General features: G+C 45.1%; 1 protein-coding gene across 6 annotated transcripts in view; it reads left to right on the top strand.

The window, feature by feature from the left end:
- UBR4 (ubiquitin protein ligase E3 component n-recognin 4) overlaps positions 1–16,565 on the top strand; it is a 125,564-nt gene that overhangs the window by 37,650 nt on the left and 71,349 nt on the right. For all 6 annotated transcript variants that reach the window (XM_075551336.1, XM_075551314.1, XM_075551322.1 and 3 more), the window contains exons 26-44: positions 521–642; positions 1,625–1,722; positions 2,949–3,106; positions 3,929–4,138; positions 5,294–5,395; positions 5,719–5,819; positions 6,039–6,237; positions 6,544–6,732; positions 7,213–7,276; positions 8,623–8,814; positions 9,385–9,455; positions 9,543–9,690; positions 10,148–10,375; positions 11,137–11,307; positions 13,070–13,252; positions 14,077–14,235; positions 14,547–14,699; positions 15,806–16,033; positions 16,397–16,554. In XM_075551336.1, the coding sequence (XP_075407451.1) occupies positions 521–642; positions 1,625–1,722; positions 2,949–3,106; positions 3,929–4,138; positions 5,294–5,395; positions 5,719–5,819; positions 6,039–6,237; positions 6,544–6,732; positions 7,213–7,276; positions 8,623–8,814; positions 9,385–9,455; positions 9,543–9,690; positions 10,148–10,375; positions 11,137–11,307; positions 13,070–13,252; positions 14,077–14,235; positions 14,547–14,699; positions 15,806–16,033; positions 16,397–16,554 (2,934 nt within the window). The remainder of the gene's footprint in view (positions 1–520; positions 643–1,624; positions 1,723–2,948; positions 3,107–3,928; positions 4,139–5,293; positions 5,396–5,718; positions 5,820–6,038; positions 6,238–6,543; positions 6,733–7,212; positions 7,277–8,622; positions 8,815–9,384; positions 9,456–9,542; positions 9,691–10,147; positions 10,376–11,136; positions 11,308–13,069; positions 13,253–14,076; positions 14,236–14,546; positions 14,700–15,805; positions 16,034–16,396; positions 16,555–16,565) is intronic.

Below are 16,565 nucleotides of genomic sequence, written 5' to 3'. Positions count from 1 at the left end.
CTCGGCATAATGGTGACCAGGCCCCTCCACGGTGAGGTGTTTGGTGGCTTCAACACCATTTTGAGGGATGGATATTCCATTGTGTGTGTGTACAATGGTTTCTTTCCTTTATAGAAGTTGTATTGTCATATAATTCACATAGCATACAATTCAATAGTTAAGCCACTTCAAGAAGAGTTGTACAGTCATCACAGTCAATTTCAGAACAGTTTCTTTGTTCTTGTTCCCTTTGGTATTACTCCCAGTTCATTATGGTACTTTTTAGAGTCTTTAATGTATTTATGCATTGGCAATCTTTTGGGGGGAGCCTTGAAGGAAAGGGAGGAGGTAGTATTCCCTGTCCCCAGACTGTTTGTTTTAGCAGTATTTTGGAGCATTTGAGAAGCAGTCTCCTATTGGCGTTTGCATGAGGCCAGGAAGCAGCCCGTTGCTGTCAAGTGCACTTGGGCTTAGGAAACTGGAGGTGGACTTGCCTAGGGTGAGTTCTTTGGTTTCACATGGCACGCCGTTTTCATTTCAGAGCCTATTTACTACAGAACTTTAATGAAGAGGGGACCCCTGAGAAACCTTCGAAGGAGAAGCTGCAAGGCTTTGCTGCTGTCTTGGCTCTTGGCTCCAGTCGATGCAAGGCCAATGCTCTGGGTGAGTGAGTGCCTGCTAGTGGCTGCAGGACGCCTGCTTGCTCACCCTTGCCTCCTGGCACGCATCACTGACTGGAGCCTTTCTGTGTGCCAAGCATTTACACAAGTCGATCTGTTTTCCATTATTTTTCACAATAACCCTGCAAGGTACATGTTATTATACCCTTTGTACTGGTTAGGAAGCAGAGGTTAATAGAAGTTATTTTCCTAAAATCTTATAAATGGTAGAGCTAGGAACAAAATCAAGATCATTCCACTCTAAAGCAGAGGCAATCCTGCTTTTAGTTACAGAAGTTTGTCCTTTTCCTTTTTATCTGGAGAGGTTGGGAAGACTGACAAGGTGCTACTTTGTGCTTGGAAGCATCCCTTCCCTGGGTTGGGCATGGTCTGGTAGAAATTCAGGGTGTGGAATCACCGAGCTTGAGTGGATTTAGAATTAAATGCAGCCATGAAGCTTATAGCCCTTAATATTTTTAGTCATTTTAAGCTTTAAATACTCTCTTAATGTGCAGGTAGTTTCAGTCACTTTTCGAAGTTAATTTAATTGCCAGTACCACAGTGCAGATTGTTCTTATTGGACATTGATGAGCAGAGGCCAAAGTTATACTCTACCCTCTAAAACCTTTTAAATGATAAGGTCTCTTATTAATCAGTTCATCTTTTCATCTGTGCCCTTAAAATTTGTTTGAGAAGAAAATGGATCAAAGACAAACGTATTCTTAGAAGGGGAGTTCAAGGTGAGAAAGACGTGCTCTCACTTTGCATCTTGTTTACGTGGCTACTTTACATGTAAGATGAGAAAGTGAAATGGAATGATAGGGGGGAGGTGGTTAGCTATTAAGGTGGTTTTGGTCATAACACTGCTATTGAGATAACCATCTTGGTTACCCTAATTGTTTTATCACCATGGGTTTAGTTTGAGGACACTGTGTGGGGCTCTTTCTCACTTGCGATGACGGCCTGTTTTTTTCTGTCACCTTTAGGTACAACCCTGGTTCAGAATTTGCCGTCATCAGTGCAGGCTGTATGCGAGTCTTGGAACAACATCAATACCAATGAGTTTCCCAACATGGGATCCTGGGTGAGTCTGAGAGGGGTCCAGGAGTAGAAATGCCGAGCACTAGCCATTGTATGTTACGTGTTTATTCACCAGGCTTAGACTGGTTACAAGGAGCCCTGGTGAGCAACCGTTAGGGCTTGGCTGTTAACCCAAAGGTTGGTGGTTCAAATCCACCCCAGGGGCTTCATGGGAAAAAAGGCTGCATGAGCAGCTCTCATAGGGATGCTAGCCTAGCAGTTCTCTGCGTCTTAGAATAAGAGTAGCAAACTAGCTACCAAGGCATCTTCATATTCTATACTTCTATTCGTTATGGCAGAAGGAATAATCAGCGCAGTGAATTTTCCAGGTGGTGCCCATCTGGTTCTGTTGCTGTTGGGTGCCTTGGAGCCATGGCCAGCTTGTGTGCAACAACAAAGCACTGCCTGGCATAGTACCCTCTCTCGGTTGTTCTGTTTTAGAGCCGTTGTCTCAGCCGCTGTCAGGCCATCTCTTTCCCCTGTTCTGTTAGCTCAGGGCAGGCTACTTTATCTCCGTGTGCTTTCCTTTCGTCATCTGTTAAATTCTGACATGATGATGGTTAAGTTGGAAAAGACATAAAAGGCCCAGTCTATTATCTGACATTAATTCTAACCTTAACTCCCTTTCTCTTTTATGCTATCTGTCAGCCATCTGTCCCTTTGTCATAATTTGATGGGGCTAGCTTTTAGGTTCTCTAAAGTTTTTAGACACTGTTGAGTTTTCTGTCCATTTACTCAAATTAACCCTTATTAACCAATTACTCCATTGAGCTATTTGGAAAATCTATGTTATAATCTTGGTTTCTTAATTGTAGCCTGTGTTTAACCACCCAGTGCTATTAGTGTGAGAATAAGTGGAGACTCAGTTATAAATGGAGACTTAGGTATACTGTAAAACCCGTATCCCTGGAATTATTAGACTCTATATGTATATATATACACATATACAATCAATATTTTAATTACAAACTTTGTGCATTATAGTCTAAATAGATGACAAGTGGAATGGGTAGCTATTGTATTAACTGGTTAACTTTGTACTAACTAAAACATGTTTACTGCCTCCTTGCCCCCCACCTCCTGTCTTTCCCAGGAGGGGTAACAGGGTGTACTTCGTAGGGACCATTGTCTGTGCACCTCAGTTGGGGTCTGGTTTATGTCAGTTTTTATTTTTGCATTTTTATCCCGGAGAGCTGGGCTTTCATTCCTACCTTCTTTGCTTCCTCGTAGCGCAATGCCTTTGCCAACGACACCATCCCTTCAGAGAGCTACATCAGTGCTGTGCAGGCGGCTCACTTGGGCACTCTCTGTGGACAGAGCCTGCCTCTGGCTGCCTCCTTGAAACACACGCTCCTCTCACTGGTTAGGCTGACTGGAGATCTGATCGTGTGAGTACCCGGTGCATAGCCCTCCCTGCTCTCTCCGCCTGCTCGTCAGCGCCAGCCAAAGGAGGACAGGGTTCTTGCATGACGGCATGATACTGCTTGCCAGTAGAAGTGTGTGCACTCAGGAATGAATGTATGTTTGATCTGAAAGGCAGGAGAGTACCTTCCTTCCCTTCTGGGTAGTGTTTTTCAGAAAAGGCATTCTGGGGTTTAAATCTTGCTATGATTCAGAGTTCCTTTGGATTTAACGTTTGAGGTGAGAGTGACAGCTTTATTTGAAATAATGCTTGTCCACAGTCATCCCAGGAGTTAGACTCTGCTGTTGTAGGGACCAGGGCAGGCCGATGGCTCTGGTATTTTGACTTCCTCGATCAGTGGGCTTCGAAAAATTTGTGGAAAATGGATTTCTCCTTGAACATTTTGAAGCCCCTGTGTACATAATTCATGGGCAAAGTTAGATATCACATAACCTTAAAAAGTTATAAGACTGTGCATTGAGCAAATGCTAAAATAAATACATGATAGACCTAGAATAAAATTGTAGCTATGAAAGGGCAGCCAAGACTGTATGGATTAAACAATAAAAATTAAAGTCAGGTATTAAAAAATATGGAGAATTCTTACATTTCTCCTGAAAGGTTATCTGAACATAATGCTTACTTTTGATGTGGTAATTAAAAAGAAGTATGTGGAAACAGCTACCCAGGGAGAAACGAAACGGAAATCGAAGCCCTCCCTCCAGTGAACGACTGAGCTGCCCTATCCCTGCTTTGTAGCTTTCGGAGGAGCGTTGTCATTAACCGAGTCCCTTTTTCTTTGTTAAAGTTGGTCTGATGAGATGAACCCACCACAGGTAATTAGGACGCTGCTCCCCCTGCTTTTGGAGGCAAGCACCGAGAGCGTTGCTGAGATAAGCAGCAACTCCTTGGAGCGCATCTTGGGGCCCGCTGAGTCGGATGAGTTCTTGGCTCGTGTCTATGAGAAGCTCATTACTGGTTGTTACAACATTCTGGCCAATCACGCGGACCCCAACAGGTGAGCCTGATGGAGGAAAGCAGATATCATAGTGAACTGTACCAACACTGACTTCTTTAGGTCCTTTAGTTAATAGCTTGTTTTGTTGCCATTGGGCTTTTTAACAGAAGATTCTGTCCTTGTGTGCATTTTGAGTTCCTCTGGAGATGTATGGAAAGTTCCAGGGAATCCTTTTTGTGTCTGTGACAGTTCTTGGGATTGCGTGTTAAGAGAATCTTCGCACTTGGAGACTTAAAACTATGGAACTCAATAAATGATTATCAAGGGCTACCCATTTCCCCCCCTCTTATTTTTGTGATGATAGTTTTTTAATTGAATGGTGTATGTCATTGAGACATCCCCAAGCACTATTTCAGGCATGTTGATATAGAAAAGCTACAGACAACACTTGAAAATGTTGTAGCTTTCTGTCACCGAGAAGTTTACAGATGCAGGCCCAGTGCTGGCTTCTCTGTCAGGTCTCCATCAGTGCTCTTCCTCCCTTTTTTCTTTCCGTCCACACCCCCTAAACAGATAAGGAAGTTGAGACAACTTAACTGTAGAAATGATTTGTTCAAAATGTAATCTTTCTCCAGTGGGGAAAAAAAAATTCAGCATTAGGATTCTGAGCTTCAGATGGTTTGCTCCTTAATTCCCTAGGAGAGAATTAGACTAAACTAAAACAATAATATATAATTGATCAAGGATTCATGAGGGTGGGAGGATGGGGAACGGGGGGGAAATAAGGGCTCAAGTAGAAATGTTTTGAAAATGTTGATGGCCACATATGTACACGTGTGCCAAACACAATTGAACGATGGATTGTCATATGATTTGTAAGAGCTCCCCCATAAAATGATTAATAGTAATTCAAAAAACCTTTAAAGGATAAAAACACAATTCAAATAGAAGTTCTCCTGTTAGTTAGAAAGGATTGAACTGCACCAGTGATCATTGAACTCTTAGCCATTGACTGTATCAGTGAGTGCAGCTTTAAGGGCTTCGTCAAACATTTATCGAGCCTTTTCTGTGTGTGAGGCTTTATCCTCAGCATCGACACAGAAGTGACCATATCCCTTAGGATCTAGTTAGACTTTGGATGTTTCAAAAATCAGCTGTAGGAAGTCATTGTGCCAAGTCTTTTTGTGGTGGTGAGCGTGTCCTTGTGCCCCGCAGTGGACTGGATGAGTCCATCTTAGAGGAATGCCTCCACTATTTGGAAAAGCAGCTGGAGAGCAGCCAGACTCGGAAAGCAATGGAGGAATTTTTCTCTGAAAGGTGAGCTGTTAATGCTACCCAGTTTGCATTTAAGACTGGTTGTAAAAAAAAAAAAGACTGCTTGCAACAGTTTTTGATGGTACATATTTTATCACGTACACACAAAGCCAGGGGCTCTCTGCTGGCCAGTCGTGCAGGGGATGCTTCCAGGTCCGCAGGGGTGGCTGGAGGTTAGTCATGAGGGAGTTGGTTTCTTGAACGCCTAGTGCTGACTCTCAGGTGACCGACCCCTCTAGAGGAGACGAGACCGTGAAGGAATAGAAATGGATGCCTTTTATGTGCAGCTTACCACGACTCTCTTTTTTGTCCCTCTCGCCTCCCAGTGGTGAACTCGTGCAGATCATGATGGCAACGGCCAATGAGAACCTCTCTGCTAAATTCTGTAACCGAGTTCTGAAATTCTTCACCAAACTCTTCCAGCTGAGTGAGTGACAGCTTTTAGTAATCTTCTTAGGGGAACTTTGATGTCCGGCTAATACTGTGCATGTCCTCTCCTGAGTTTAACTACAGCATGAAAATGCTCACAAGTGTAGAGAACCCCTCTGAGAAAGTTTGGAAGGAAGTTCAAAGACTTTCACCCTTTCCTGGCCTCACGTTCCCTTTGCCCTTCGTCACTGACCTTGGCCTCTCTGTCTGTGTCTAGCGGAGAAGAGCCCTAACCCGAGCCTTCTGCATCTCTGTGGCTCTCTGGCACAGCTGGCTTGTGTGGAGCCTGTGCGTCTCCAGGCCTGGCTCACCCGCATGACAACCTCACCCCCGAAAGATGCCGATCAGTTGGAGATGATTCAGGAGAACCGTCAGCTGTTGCAGTTACTGACCACATACATTGTTCGGGAAAACAGGTAGACCAGCTGTATGTGTGCCCCCCGCCAACCCAGAGTGTGCTGAAAGCGTGTGGAGCGCTATCTCCCTCGGACGTCAGTGTGAGCGTTTTGATAGCCACTCTTTCCAGTATAGCTCCTGGATCTTGCCCATGGAAAACCTTTGAGAATGACTTGGCCTGTCATCCCCAAGTCCAAATCTGGGATTTGTCTGTGTGTGTGTATTCAGAAATGTAATGTTTGACTTAAAACTTCTGACATCTTTAGAAGTACACAGACTCTGATTTCTGCTGCTTACTGACTGATTTTCTCTTTGTTTTCTGACAGCCAAGTTGGGGAAGGTGTGTGTGCTGTGCTTCTGGGTACCCTGATCCCCATGGCAACAGAGATGCTGGCCAATGGTGATGGGACTGGCTTCCCTGAACTCATGGTTGTGATGGCTACCCTGGCTAGTGCAGGTCAAGGTGCTGGCCATCTTCAGCTTCATAATGCTGCTGTGGACTGGCTGAGTAGATGGTAAGAGGATGTGATGGGAGCAGTCCATCTGTAGGCTACAATATTGCTCTTGGAGAAGAGGGTAACAGTTGTACCTTACTGCCTTTGTCCTTCAGAATGAGTATAAAAGAAACGTGTATGATTGCCTTGTCTTGAAACGTGTATGATTACCTTGTCTTGAAACGTGTATGATTACCTTGTCTTGGGGCTGAAGGAGTGGCCAACAGCTGTTTACTTCAGACCCAGTCAGTCTTCGTTCGTTTTTCACTAGTGGTCCCTGCTGTCCATCATCCCTGAGAGGGTCTTGGGAGAGGGAGGGGGAGCCAGTGATAGTGATGGCTCGAAGGCCAGAGCGCCCACGCCTCTGTTCACTGCATAAATATCACAGAGTACCCTGGCTTCACGTACACATACTGCTTCAGGGTTCATGAAAATACTTTCTTCCTTTGGTTCCCTACATGATTTTATGTCCTCCTCTCCCTCTTTTTCCCTTTGGGACAGCAAGAAGTACCTGTCACAGAAGAACGTGGTTGAAAAACTGAATGCCAATGTAATGCATGGAAAGGTAAGCAACGTGAGAGGTGCCTGTAGAGCTAGGAAGTGGGGACACGGTGACTCTTATTGTGTGGTGTGGTGGAAGTCTCTCTTTACTGACTTCTGTCTGGCCATCGTGCACAGGGTAAGGCCTGCTGTCCAAAAGACCGGCAAGTGTGTATGGGATTGCCAATCGCACACTGTCAGACCTCCTCCAGCTGGCAGGATCTGATAGGGCTGAACATGCTACAGTGAACAAACATCCAAAAAAATCCTTCTAAGAACATAGGGGGTTCCTGCCCCCACCCCCAACACAGATATTCAGATATTGCTATGCTATGGAAAACCACCCCTCTGGGCTTCTCCTGTAATTGCTCATTCTGAAGTAATGTTATGTGGAATTGCAGACTACCTCCTCACCTCCAGTCCAGATGCTGGGACAATTTATTTTGCCTGAAGGTTTAAGGTCACTGCCGAGAAACGTGGTTTGAAGCTGATGGAAAGCCTGCATTCAGGCCCCCACTGTCCCCATCTAATTTAAGACCTGCCCTAGGCCTCTGAGCGCAGGCAGCTGCCCTGGAGTCTTCCGTGATACTGCCTGCTTTCCAGATAATCTTGATCCTTTACCTTGAGAGAGAAGAAATGAGCAGGTGTCGGTGCTGGTTTTCATTAAGCTAGCACGAACCGTCTGCAATGGCTGCTAGGGCTTGTTGACTGGACCCTGCAGTTCTGCCTTCCCTATTGTATTAGTGAACACTCTATCACTTACAATGGTGGTCAGCAGGACATTTTTAAATGCTAGCTTAGGGGCTGGGGTTCTGTACTGTGAATCTGGTCTGGACTTGAATTATTTTGGGGTTTTCACTTGATTCTTCAAATTCAAAATTTTTTTCTCTCATACATGATTTTTAAAGTTATATTTGTGCTTACGAATGAATGAATATGCACTAACAGCACAATGTATTGACCAGATACATGAGGACACAATGTTAAAACTTGGGGAAATATAGACAAATCTGTAGAGACAGTAACTGGATTAATAGTTCTTTAGGGTTATGGCAGGGGAGGTTGGGAGGCAGTGGGGAGCTAATGATAGTACATTTAGAATTTTAAAAATGTTCTAAAATGGTGATGATTACACAACTCTCTTCAATATATTTAAAGCACAGAATTGTATGGTATATGTCAGAGCAACTGATGAGTACATAGAATATAGTTGAACCTAAAAAATACTTAGAGAATTGAAATAACCATGCTTTTCTACCATTCTTCTGGTCTGGAAGTGTATTTAAGTACTCGAGGAAACATGTCTTCATGGTTTGCATAGTAGAATGTGGAGGATGGAGGCTTCTGCAATGTCATGGTCTTCTCTTACAGCACGTGATAGTCTTGGAGTGCACCTGCCATATTATGTCATACTTAGCCGATGTCACGAATGCCCTGAGCCAGAGTAATGGCCAAGGCCCCAGTCACCTCTCAGTGGATGGGGAGGAGCGGGTCATTGAGGTGGACTCGGATTGGGTGGAGGAATTGGCAGTGGAAGAGGAAGACTCTCAGGCTGAGGATTCAGTAAGTACTGAGCCATCTCAAGGTAATAATTGACAGGCCATTACAGAACACATGCACAGAAGTCTTTAGAATTTAAAACTGAATGTCCATTATGCAAATTCTTGGATTTTCTTTTCCAGTCCCTCTGAGCTTACAACCTCGTCCCAGTCCATGTTGCTGTCTCTCAGTTGATATAACGATGGCCAGACTCGGGCTTGCAGAGCATGCCACAGGGGCCTAATCTCTAGGAGAAAGGAGCGTACACCTTTTATCTGTCCAGAGTCACTTGACTGGCACTTGCGCAGTGATGGCATCCAAAATGCAATGTCAGGGAGGAGTTCTTCATAGGGATAGTGTGAGGGCCTTTGATGGGAAAGCATGAGATTTACTCTCCTTCTTAGCTGTAAAGCCCTTAAGGTGTTGTGCCTGAATCATGGCAGATTTTCAGTCTGATGGCTATTTCCAGATGGGACCCTTTTCGGTTTGCCATATCTGAGCCCAGTAGACAGTCTCCATAGGGTGTGGAAGCAGAGGTGTGCTTGTGGGATCTGTGGATGCATTTCTGATGGAAAGGACTCATTTTCTTTGAAGGATGAAGATTCTCTGTGCAATAAACTCTGCACTTTCACCATCACACAGAAAGAGTTTATGAATCAGCATTGGTAAGAGCCCTTCTTGGTGGATGAGCGTTTGCCAAGCCTTGGTGGTTGGGACTTTGGGGCTCATTTACTGGTTCTTGTTCTTTGTAGGTACCACTGTCACACCTGCAAGATGGTTGATGGGGTGGGGGTGTGCACAGTGTGTGCGAAGGTGTGCCACAAAGATCACGAGATTTCCTATGCCAAGTATGGCTCTTTCTTCTGCGACTGTGGCGCCAAGGAAGATGGCAGCTGTTTGGTGAGAGACTTGCAGTATTGGTTAGGTTATCGAGGGAGATGCGTTAGTGATGGCAGAATGCTTAATTCAACCCGGAAAAGCCCTGTGTTACCTTCATGGTGGTCTGGATCTAGAAATCAGTTCCAGATCTGTCCATGGTAAACTGTACAGTCATGGCCTTCTCACTTCCTGTGAAATCTTAGAACTACCAAGATCAACTTTCCCTGGAGCCTCCCCCCCCCCCCGCCACCCCCCGGTTTCAAGTGCTATAAAATCAAGACTTGATTCTGTGAGTGAGGACTGAGCTCAGTGCCAAACCCTAGGTATTAGGTGAATGTTAATAAGGCAGATAAAGGTTTGGGGGTATCATTTAAATGCCTAGTTGATTACTTCTTGGATCAGATATCCCTCTATAAGATCCTTATTTCATCTTACTTTGTGGCAAGAGTCTAGGGTCTGATTTGTTTGCTGTCCCTAGGCACTGGTGAAGCGAACTCCTAGCAGTGGCATGAGCTCCACCATGAAGGAGTCGGCATTTCAGAGTGAACCTAGGGTTTCGGAGAGCCTGGTGCGCCACTCCAGCACCTCTCCAGCCGACAGGGCCAAGGTCACAATCAGCGATGGAAAGACTGCTGACGAAGAGAAGCCCAAGAAGAGCAGCCTGTGCCGCACAGTGGACGGCTGCCGGGAGGAGCTACAGAACCAGGTGAGGCTTCCTGATGGCCTGCCTGCAGTAGACCGAGTTAGAGCTTGGCAGTGTTGTTGGAAGAGTAAATCCTGCACGAGGTCTTCTTGCAAGGCCATAGTGGTGGGACCTGGAATTGCATTTCTTCTCTAAGTTTACCCATTTTCACCGTTAGAATATCAATTCTGTGTGCTTTCAGTCTCCACCTCCTAGGGAAGGCTTTCTGAGTAGTGTGGGGGATCTGTTTTGCCGGGCGGGGGTGAATTTTCGCAGCTTGTTACTGGCGAGCTCTTTCTTGGCTAGGACTCCGTAGCTGCAGCACAGTGTGTAGCGATGAGCCGAGTGACTGTTGTCAGTTCTCCCAGTCTAGCAGCATACATAGGTGAGTTAGCCATGTGCGCTCTTCAGGACCCTGTCTGCAAAGGGTGCCCTAGAATAGGGCACAATAGTGTGCTGGCTGCTTGCCAGGGAGGGGTTGGAAGGTTTTGATTTATAGGGAGAATCAAATGAACCAGTATAGACAGAGTGAGGTGCTGGCTAGAATATAAACCTGGAGGCAAGGAAGCTGGATTCTGGAGGGTAGTCACTGATATCATGATGCCATTATGAGTATGACTCATTATCTCTCTCTCTCTCTCTCTCTCTCTCTCTCTCTCTCTCTCTCTCTCTCTCTCTCCCCCCTCCCTCTCTCCTTCTCTCCCTCTCCCCCTCTCTCCCTCTCTCCCTCTCCCCCTCTCCCCCTCTCTTTCTTCCCCTCACTTATACATTTGGATTTTTCTCAGGCCAATTTCTCCTTCGCTCCTCTTGTGTTAGACATGCTCAATTTCCTCATGGATGCCGTTCAGGCGAACTTTCAGCAGGCTTCCGCTGTGGGGAGCAGCAGCCGGGCTCAGCACGCCCTGAGTGAGCTGCACACAGTGGACAAGGTGGTTGAGATGACAGACCAGCTGATGGTGAGTTTTTTCAGGGTCAGAATGTTTGGTGTTGTCTGAACCAATACATTTATTGAAATGCCAAAACACGCTAGATTTAAATAAGACAAACAACACCAGATATACTAAGGAATATACTTAGAACAACCAGTCCCTGGCCATTTAGAACTTAGAATCTAATGACATCTCTATGTCATGTGAGCCGTGTGGAAAATCAGCAGATGAAGATGAGCTGCGTTTTGAGAAGGAGGGACCCCAGAAGTCATTTGGTCCAACCCAGAGGGTGAATCCCCTTTACAAATAAGTGAACTCCCAGGATGTGGGAAAACTCCATATGGGGCCAATTATAATAGAAATCTTTTCTGTGTGTGAAAAGAAAGCTTCCTCACTATCTTCTAGAAGGCTAGTCTGGCTTGTAAAGTAATGCTCGTCTTTTTTGCCTTTCCTCTAGTTCAGCGGTTCTCAACCTGTAGGTCGCGACCCCTGTGTGGGTTGAACGACTACTTCACAGGGGTCGCCCAATTCATCGCAGTAGCAAAATGACAGTGATGAAGCAGCAATGGAAAGAATTTTATGCTTAGGGGGTCACCATCACATGAGGAACTGTATGAAAGAGTCACGACATGAGGAAGGTTGAGAAACCACTGCTCTAGTTCTTCATATTACATGAGTTACAAGTTATAAGTTGTTATCCATTTTAAAACCTGCTGCTCAGAACTGATTGTAATGTTTCTGCTATGATTGGATTGGCCTCTCTGGCAGCGATGTTAAGTAGTGGAAAGTGAACTGGGAACAATCCACACAGGAGAGTGAGCTATTTCGAGAGAGGTACATGATCGATTTCACAGGTGTTTTTAAGGAAAGACCTCTCACTTGGAAATAAACACACACGCATACAGATAGGTATTTGGTATTTTATTAAAAGTCAGCCACCGTTTTAGAGTAGTGTTTAGGTTTTTAGGTATTAAAGACCCAAGTTAAACATCAGGTTAAAAGTTACTAGGATGGGAGTTGGGACCTATAAACCTTCATTTTGCCAGGTTAGATCAGGGAAAGGAAATTCCCTCTATTTCACCCTAATTTCACAAAATAAAGGCTATTTTTAGGTTGCCTTTTGTTTTATATTAATTAAACTTACAAATAGCAGCCTCCATGACCCTGACACCAGAAGAACTAGATGGTGCCCAGCTGCCACTAGCAACTGCTCTGAAAGGGATCGTCTTAGTACGCCCTGGATAGAGTGGGAGATAAAAGTGGAACAAAACCCTCAATCCTAGGAGATCACGCTTACCAGTTGCATAGAGATTGGTGGGATCCCCAAGACTATGGCCCTTAGTCACTCTTCGGGTCTAGAGCAGAACTCAGCCCCATGTTAGATTAATCAGCTCTTCAGGGTCAGAAGGGCAGCGTTTACCTAAGGACGGGTACAGCAGGTTAGGACAGCAGGAAGCAGGGAAGTAGGAAACAAAGGAGGCAGTGGGAACGGTGAAGAGCGTGCACTAGGGGATGAGTTGAAACAAGGTGTTCTATGAGTTGTTGCATAGAAAACTGAGCCCTGTAATCCTTTGCTTAAATCACAGAACAAGTTAAAAAATAAATGAGTTTTATGGAAATTTTACTACTTCTGTCAAAGTTGGAATCCTTTGCTTTAAATGAGACACTGTCTAATGTCTCAATCATGTGAACTGAGTATGAATCCTCTGTTTTTCAATGTAGCTATTATCTCTCTGTACCTAGATTGTACTTGCCTTACAGCCTCCTCCTCTCTCCATTTCTTTGTCAGGTTCCCACCCTAGGTTCCCAGGAAGGTGCCTTTGAGAATGTTCGGATGAATTACAGTGGAGACCAGGGCCAGACCATTCGACAGCTTATCAGCGCTCATGTGCTCAGGAGGGTGGCTATGTGTGTGCTCTCCTCCCCCCACGGGCGCCGCCAGCACCTGGCTGTCAGCCATGAGAAAGGCAAGGTGGGTCCTGCCTTTCTTCCCACTCATCTTAGGTCATGTCTGCCTCAGGACTAAGCCCCGCTGTGTAAGGAAGGCCCACAGGGCTCCAAGCATGCCTGAGGGACTGATGACAGTGAACTCTGCTACTTAACCCAGAGCCAGCAGGGTTAGGACAGAGACTCTGTCAAATTAGTAACCCCACTCAGAAGAGAACCGTCACACTCCTAGGCAAAGGTAACGACTAGCAGTTACCCAGGGCAGTTTGGCTCCCAGGCTTGTGCAGTGTGTTCATTCTGACATAGGACACAAGCCAAGAGACAAAAAACAAAACAAAACAGTGCCCCTTCCGTCATTTCTTGGCCGCCCACTTCTCTGAGGACTCGGGAGGAGTATGCTGTTGTGTAGAATTAGAGGCTAGAAGAGTGCCGAGTGTCTTCACTGAAGCTTCGCTGTACTCTGGCCCCTTCATCACTAACCAAGTTGTTTGGACCTTCTCTTAAGTAGAAACCCAATTACAGATAAGAGCAGCCCTTAAGACAGCTCTAAAAGACTTTCCGAAACAATTGCGTAGAAAATGGAAGAGGGATAACCTTGTATAACGGGTGATCAGCTGTTTTATGACCGGATTGTAAAAAGAGAAGTTGGTTTTTATGTTGTATTTGTTTTACCCTCGTTGGGAGGTGGATGAGCCCGTGCCATTTAGCCAGGTGCAGTAGAGGCTGGCACTGGTCTAGGGCACATCCATGAGAAAGCTTGCAAGCTCATACCCATGCTCAGGGGGCTCTTGTATTTTGTTTGTTTTCACTGAGAGGACTGGCATTAAGAGTCAGTATTGCCCCGTACAGATCACGGTTCTGCAGCTCTCTGCACTCCTGAAGCAAGCCGATTCCAGCAAAAGGAAGCTAACCCTGACCCGCCTGGCTTCTGCCCCAGTTCCCTTTACCGTACTCAGCCTCACTGGAAATCCCTGCAAAGAGGACTACCTTGCGGTTTGTGGGCTGAAGGTAACAATCCTGAGCCAGGTGTGAGTACCTTGCACTACATAGGGCCCATACTCACCTTCTCCCCACTGTTCTCAGCTTCACCTTTTCTTTTCCTTGTCAAGATTAAAACTCAAGGGCCATTGACTGGCCCATTGACCTACAAAAGAAGCCTTCCTCTGAGTTGAGTTTGTTCTAGAGTTCAGTGTTTTTGAAACTCGGGCTTGTTACTCACCAGTCTGAACACGGTCTGAAAGCAAAAGGCATCAGGACCGGCAACGAGACACCGAGCCATGGAAATCACCTGCTCTCCTTGTTCTTTAACCTGTGTGCAGGACTGCCACGTGCTGACCTTCAGCAGCTCAGGCTCCGTTTCGGATCACTTGGTGCTGCACCCCCAGTTGGCAACAGGGAACTTCATCATCAAAGCTGTGTGGTTGCCTGGCTCACAGACCGAGTTAGCGATCGTCACGGCTGACTTTGTCAAGGTATAGTCACAACAGATTTTTGATAATACCACTTAGGATATTCGGCATTTAATGGGCCCAGATGGTCTGAAGTCTTCGATGGGCTCTCCTCTGGTGTTTTATTGCCTTTGCTGTGTTGTCGAGGAAGAACTTTGTGTTTGTCGGTGATCACACATTGCGGATGGATCCCGCGTGAGTTTACGGTGTTTCATGCGTCATCTGTTACTGCCAGGTCACCATATAACTCGTGATTTCTACACGCTGTCTTCAGATGCCATCTGCTTGGATATATTGTAACTACTTCATCTAATTTAGGTGTTTACATCAGTGGTGAATATAGCAAACTCGATTGTCTTCATGTTTTTTTTGTTTATTTAGCATTTTAGTGCATTTTGGTTAAATCAAATAGTTACTATTTGTTGGAATTGTTTTGCAAAGGATTTGTGCACATATCATGATCAAACATCAGAAATGTAAAACATCACCTAAATCGCTCAAGTGGTCTTCCGTTACACAAAAAGACATGAAGAAATTCTTAGCCCCAATTCTGCTTATTTTTCAAAGTAATATAGATTATGTTGATTATTTTTACAAGAAGTTTAAAATTTCATGAAGATTATAGTTCATAAAAGTAATAATGTTCTACATTGCAAAATATTGTTTCATAATGTGAGATGTTTTATATTAAAAAACAAAGTTATAAATAAATATGATAAATAGTTGATGCGATGTAAACCCATTAATGGTTTAATGCAAAAAAAAAAAAACCTAACAGCTGAAAAAATACACGGCCACTTGGTAAGTTGGTAAAAAAAAAAAATCCGGTCTTTAATGTGATAAGTTGATTCTGGTTTCACTCCCCCTTTGCCTCCCTTGTGCTAAGTGCACACCAAGTGTTACATGTAAAAAGTCTGTTGTGTGTGTCTTTCCTAGTGGTTTCTGGAGGGAGAGTGAAAGGTGACTTAGTCCATCTTCCTATACCCAATGTCTAACACTCAGTAGGTTGTCATTGAATGGAAAAATGAGTGCTCATTACTCCGCAATTGGGACCATTGGATTCTCCTGGATATTTTGCTAATGGGTGAGCTAAATCTCCTTTATTTATTCTTTTTGTTTCCATCCTACAGATTTATGACCTGTCTATTGATGCCCTGAGCCCAACGTTCTACTTTCTCCTGCCAAGCTCAAAGATAAGAGATGCCACCTTCCTTTTCAACGAGGAGGGAAAGAGCATTATTGTTATCATGTCTTCTGCTGGGTATATCTATACTCAGCTCATGGAAGATGCCAGCAGTGCCCAGCAGGGGCCCTTCTATGTCACTAATGTCCTGGAAATCAACCATGAGGACCTGAAGGTTAGAGCAATATTGCCATCCTCTTTCTTCAGTTTAGCAGCTCATCTGTTTTTCTTTCATTGTTCTCTCTCTCTCTCTCTCTCTCTCTCTCTCTCTCTCTCTCTCTCTCTCTCTCTCAGAAGGTGGGGTGGAGGGGGACTGCTTCAGGGTGGGTAGGGTGGTGGTGGCGCAGATCTTGTCCTGGAGGATGAAACTTAATTCACCTTGAGGTTTCTTTAGTCTCATGATGTAAGGCTTGCTCGCAAGGATCTCGTACTTACAGGCTGGGAGCATGTAACTGTGGTTTAAAACCAACATCAGCTGGAAGCTATCCCCTAAGAAGTTCATGCAGCTCATGCCAATGATGTGTCTTTGACTTGGCAGGACAGTAATAGCCAGGTGGCAGGTGGTGGTGTGTCGGTGTACTACTCCCACGTGCTGCAGATGTTGTTCTTCAGCTACTGTCAAGGCAAGTCATTTGCGGCCACCATCAGCCGGACCACTCTGGAGGTGTTGCAGCTCTTCCCCATCAACATCAAAAGGTGGGACCGAG

Source organism: Tenrec ecaudatus, chromosome 1 (assembly GCF_050624435.1).
Source record: "Tenrec ecaudatus isolate mTenEca1 chromosome 1, mTenEca1.hap1, whole genome shotgun sequence".
Classification (NCBI taxonomy): domain Eukaryota; kingdom Metazoa; phylum Chordata; class Mammalia; order Afrosoricida; family Tenrecidae; genus Tenrec; species Tenrec ecaudatus.
This window is presented reverse-complemented; position numbering and strand designations above follow the sequence as displayed.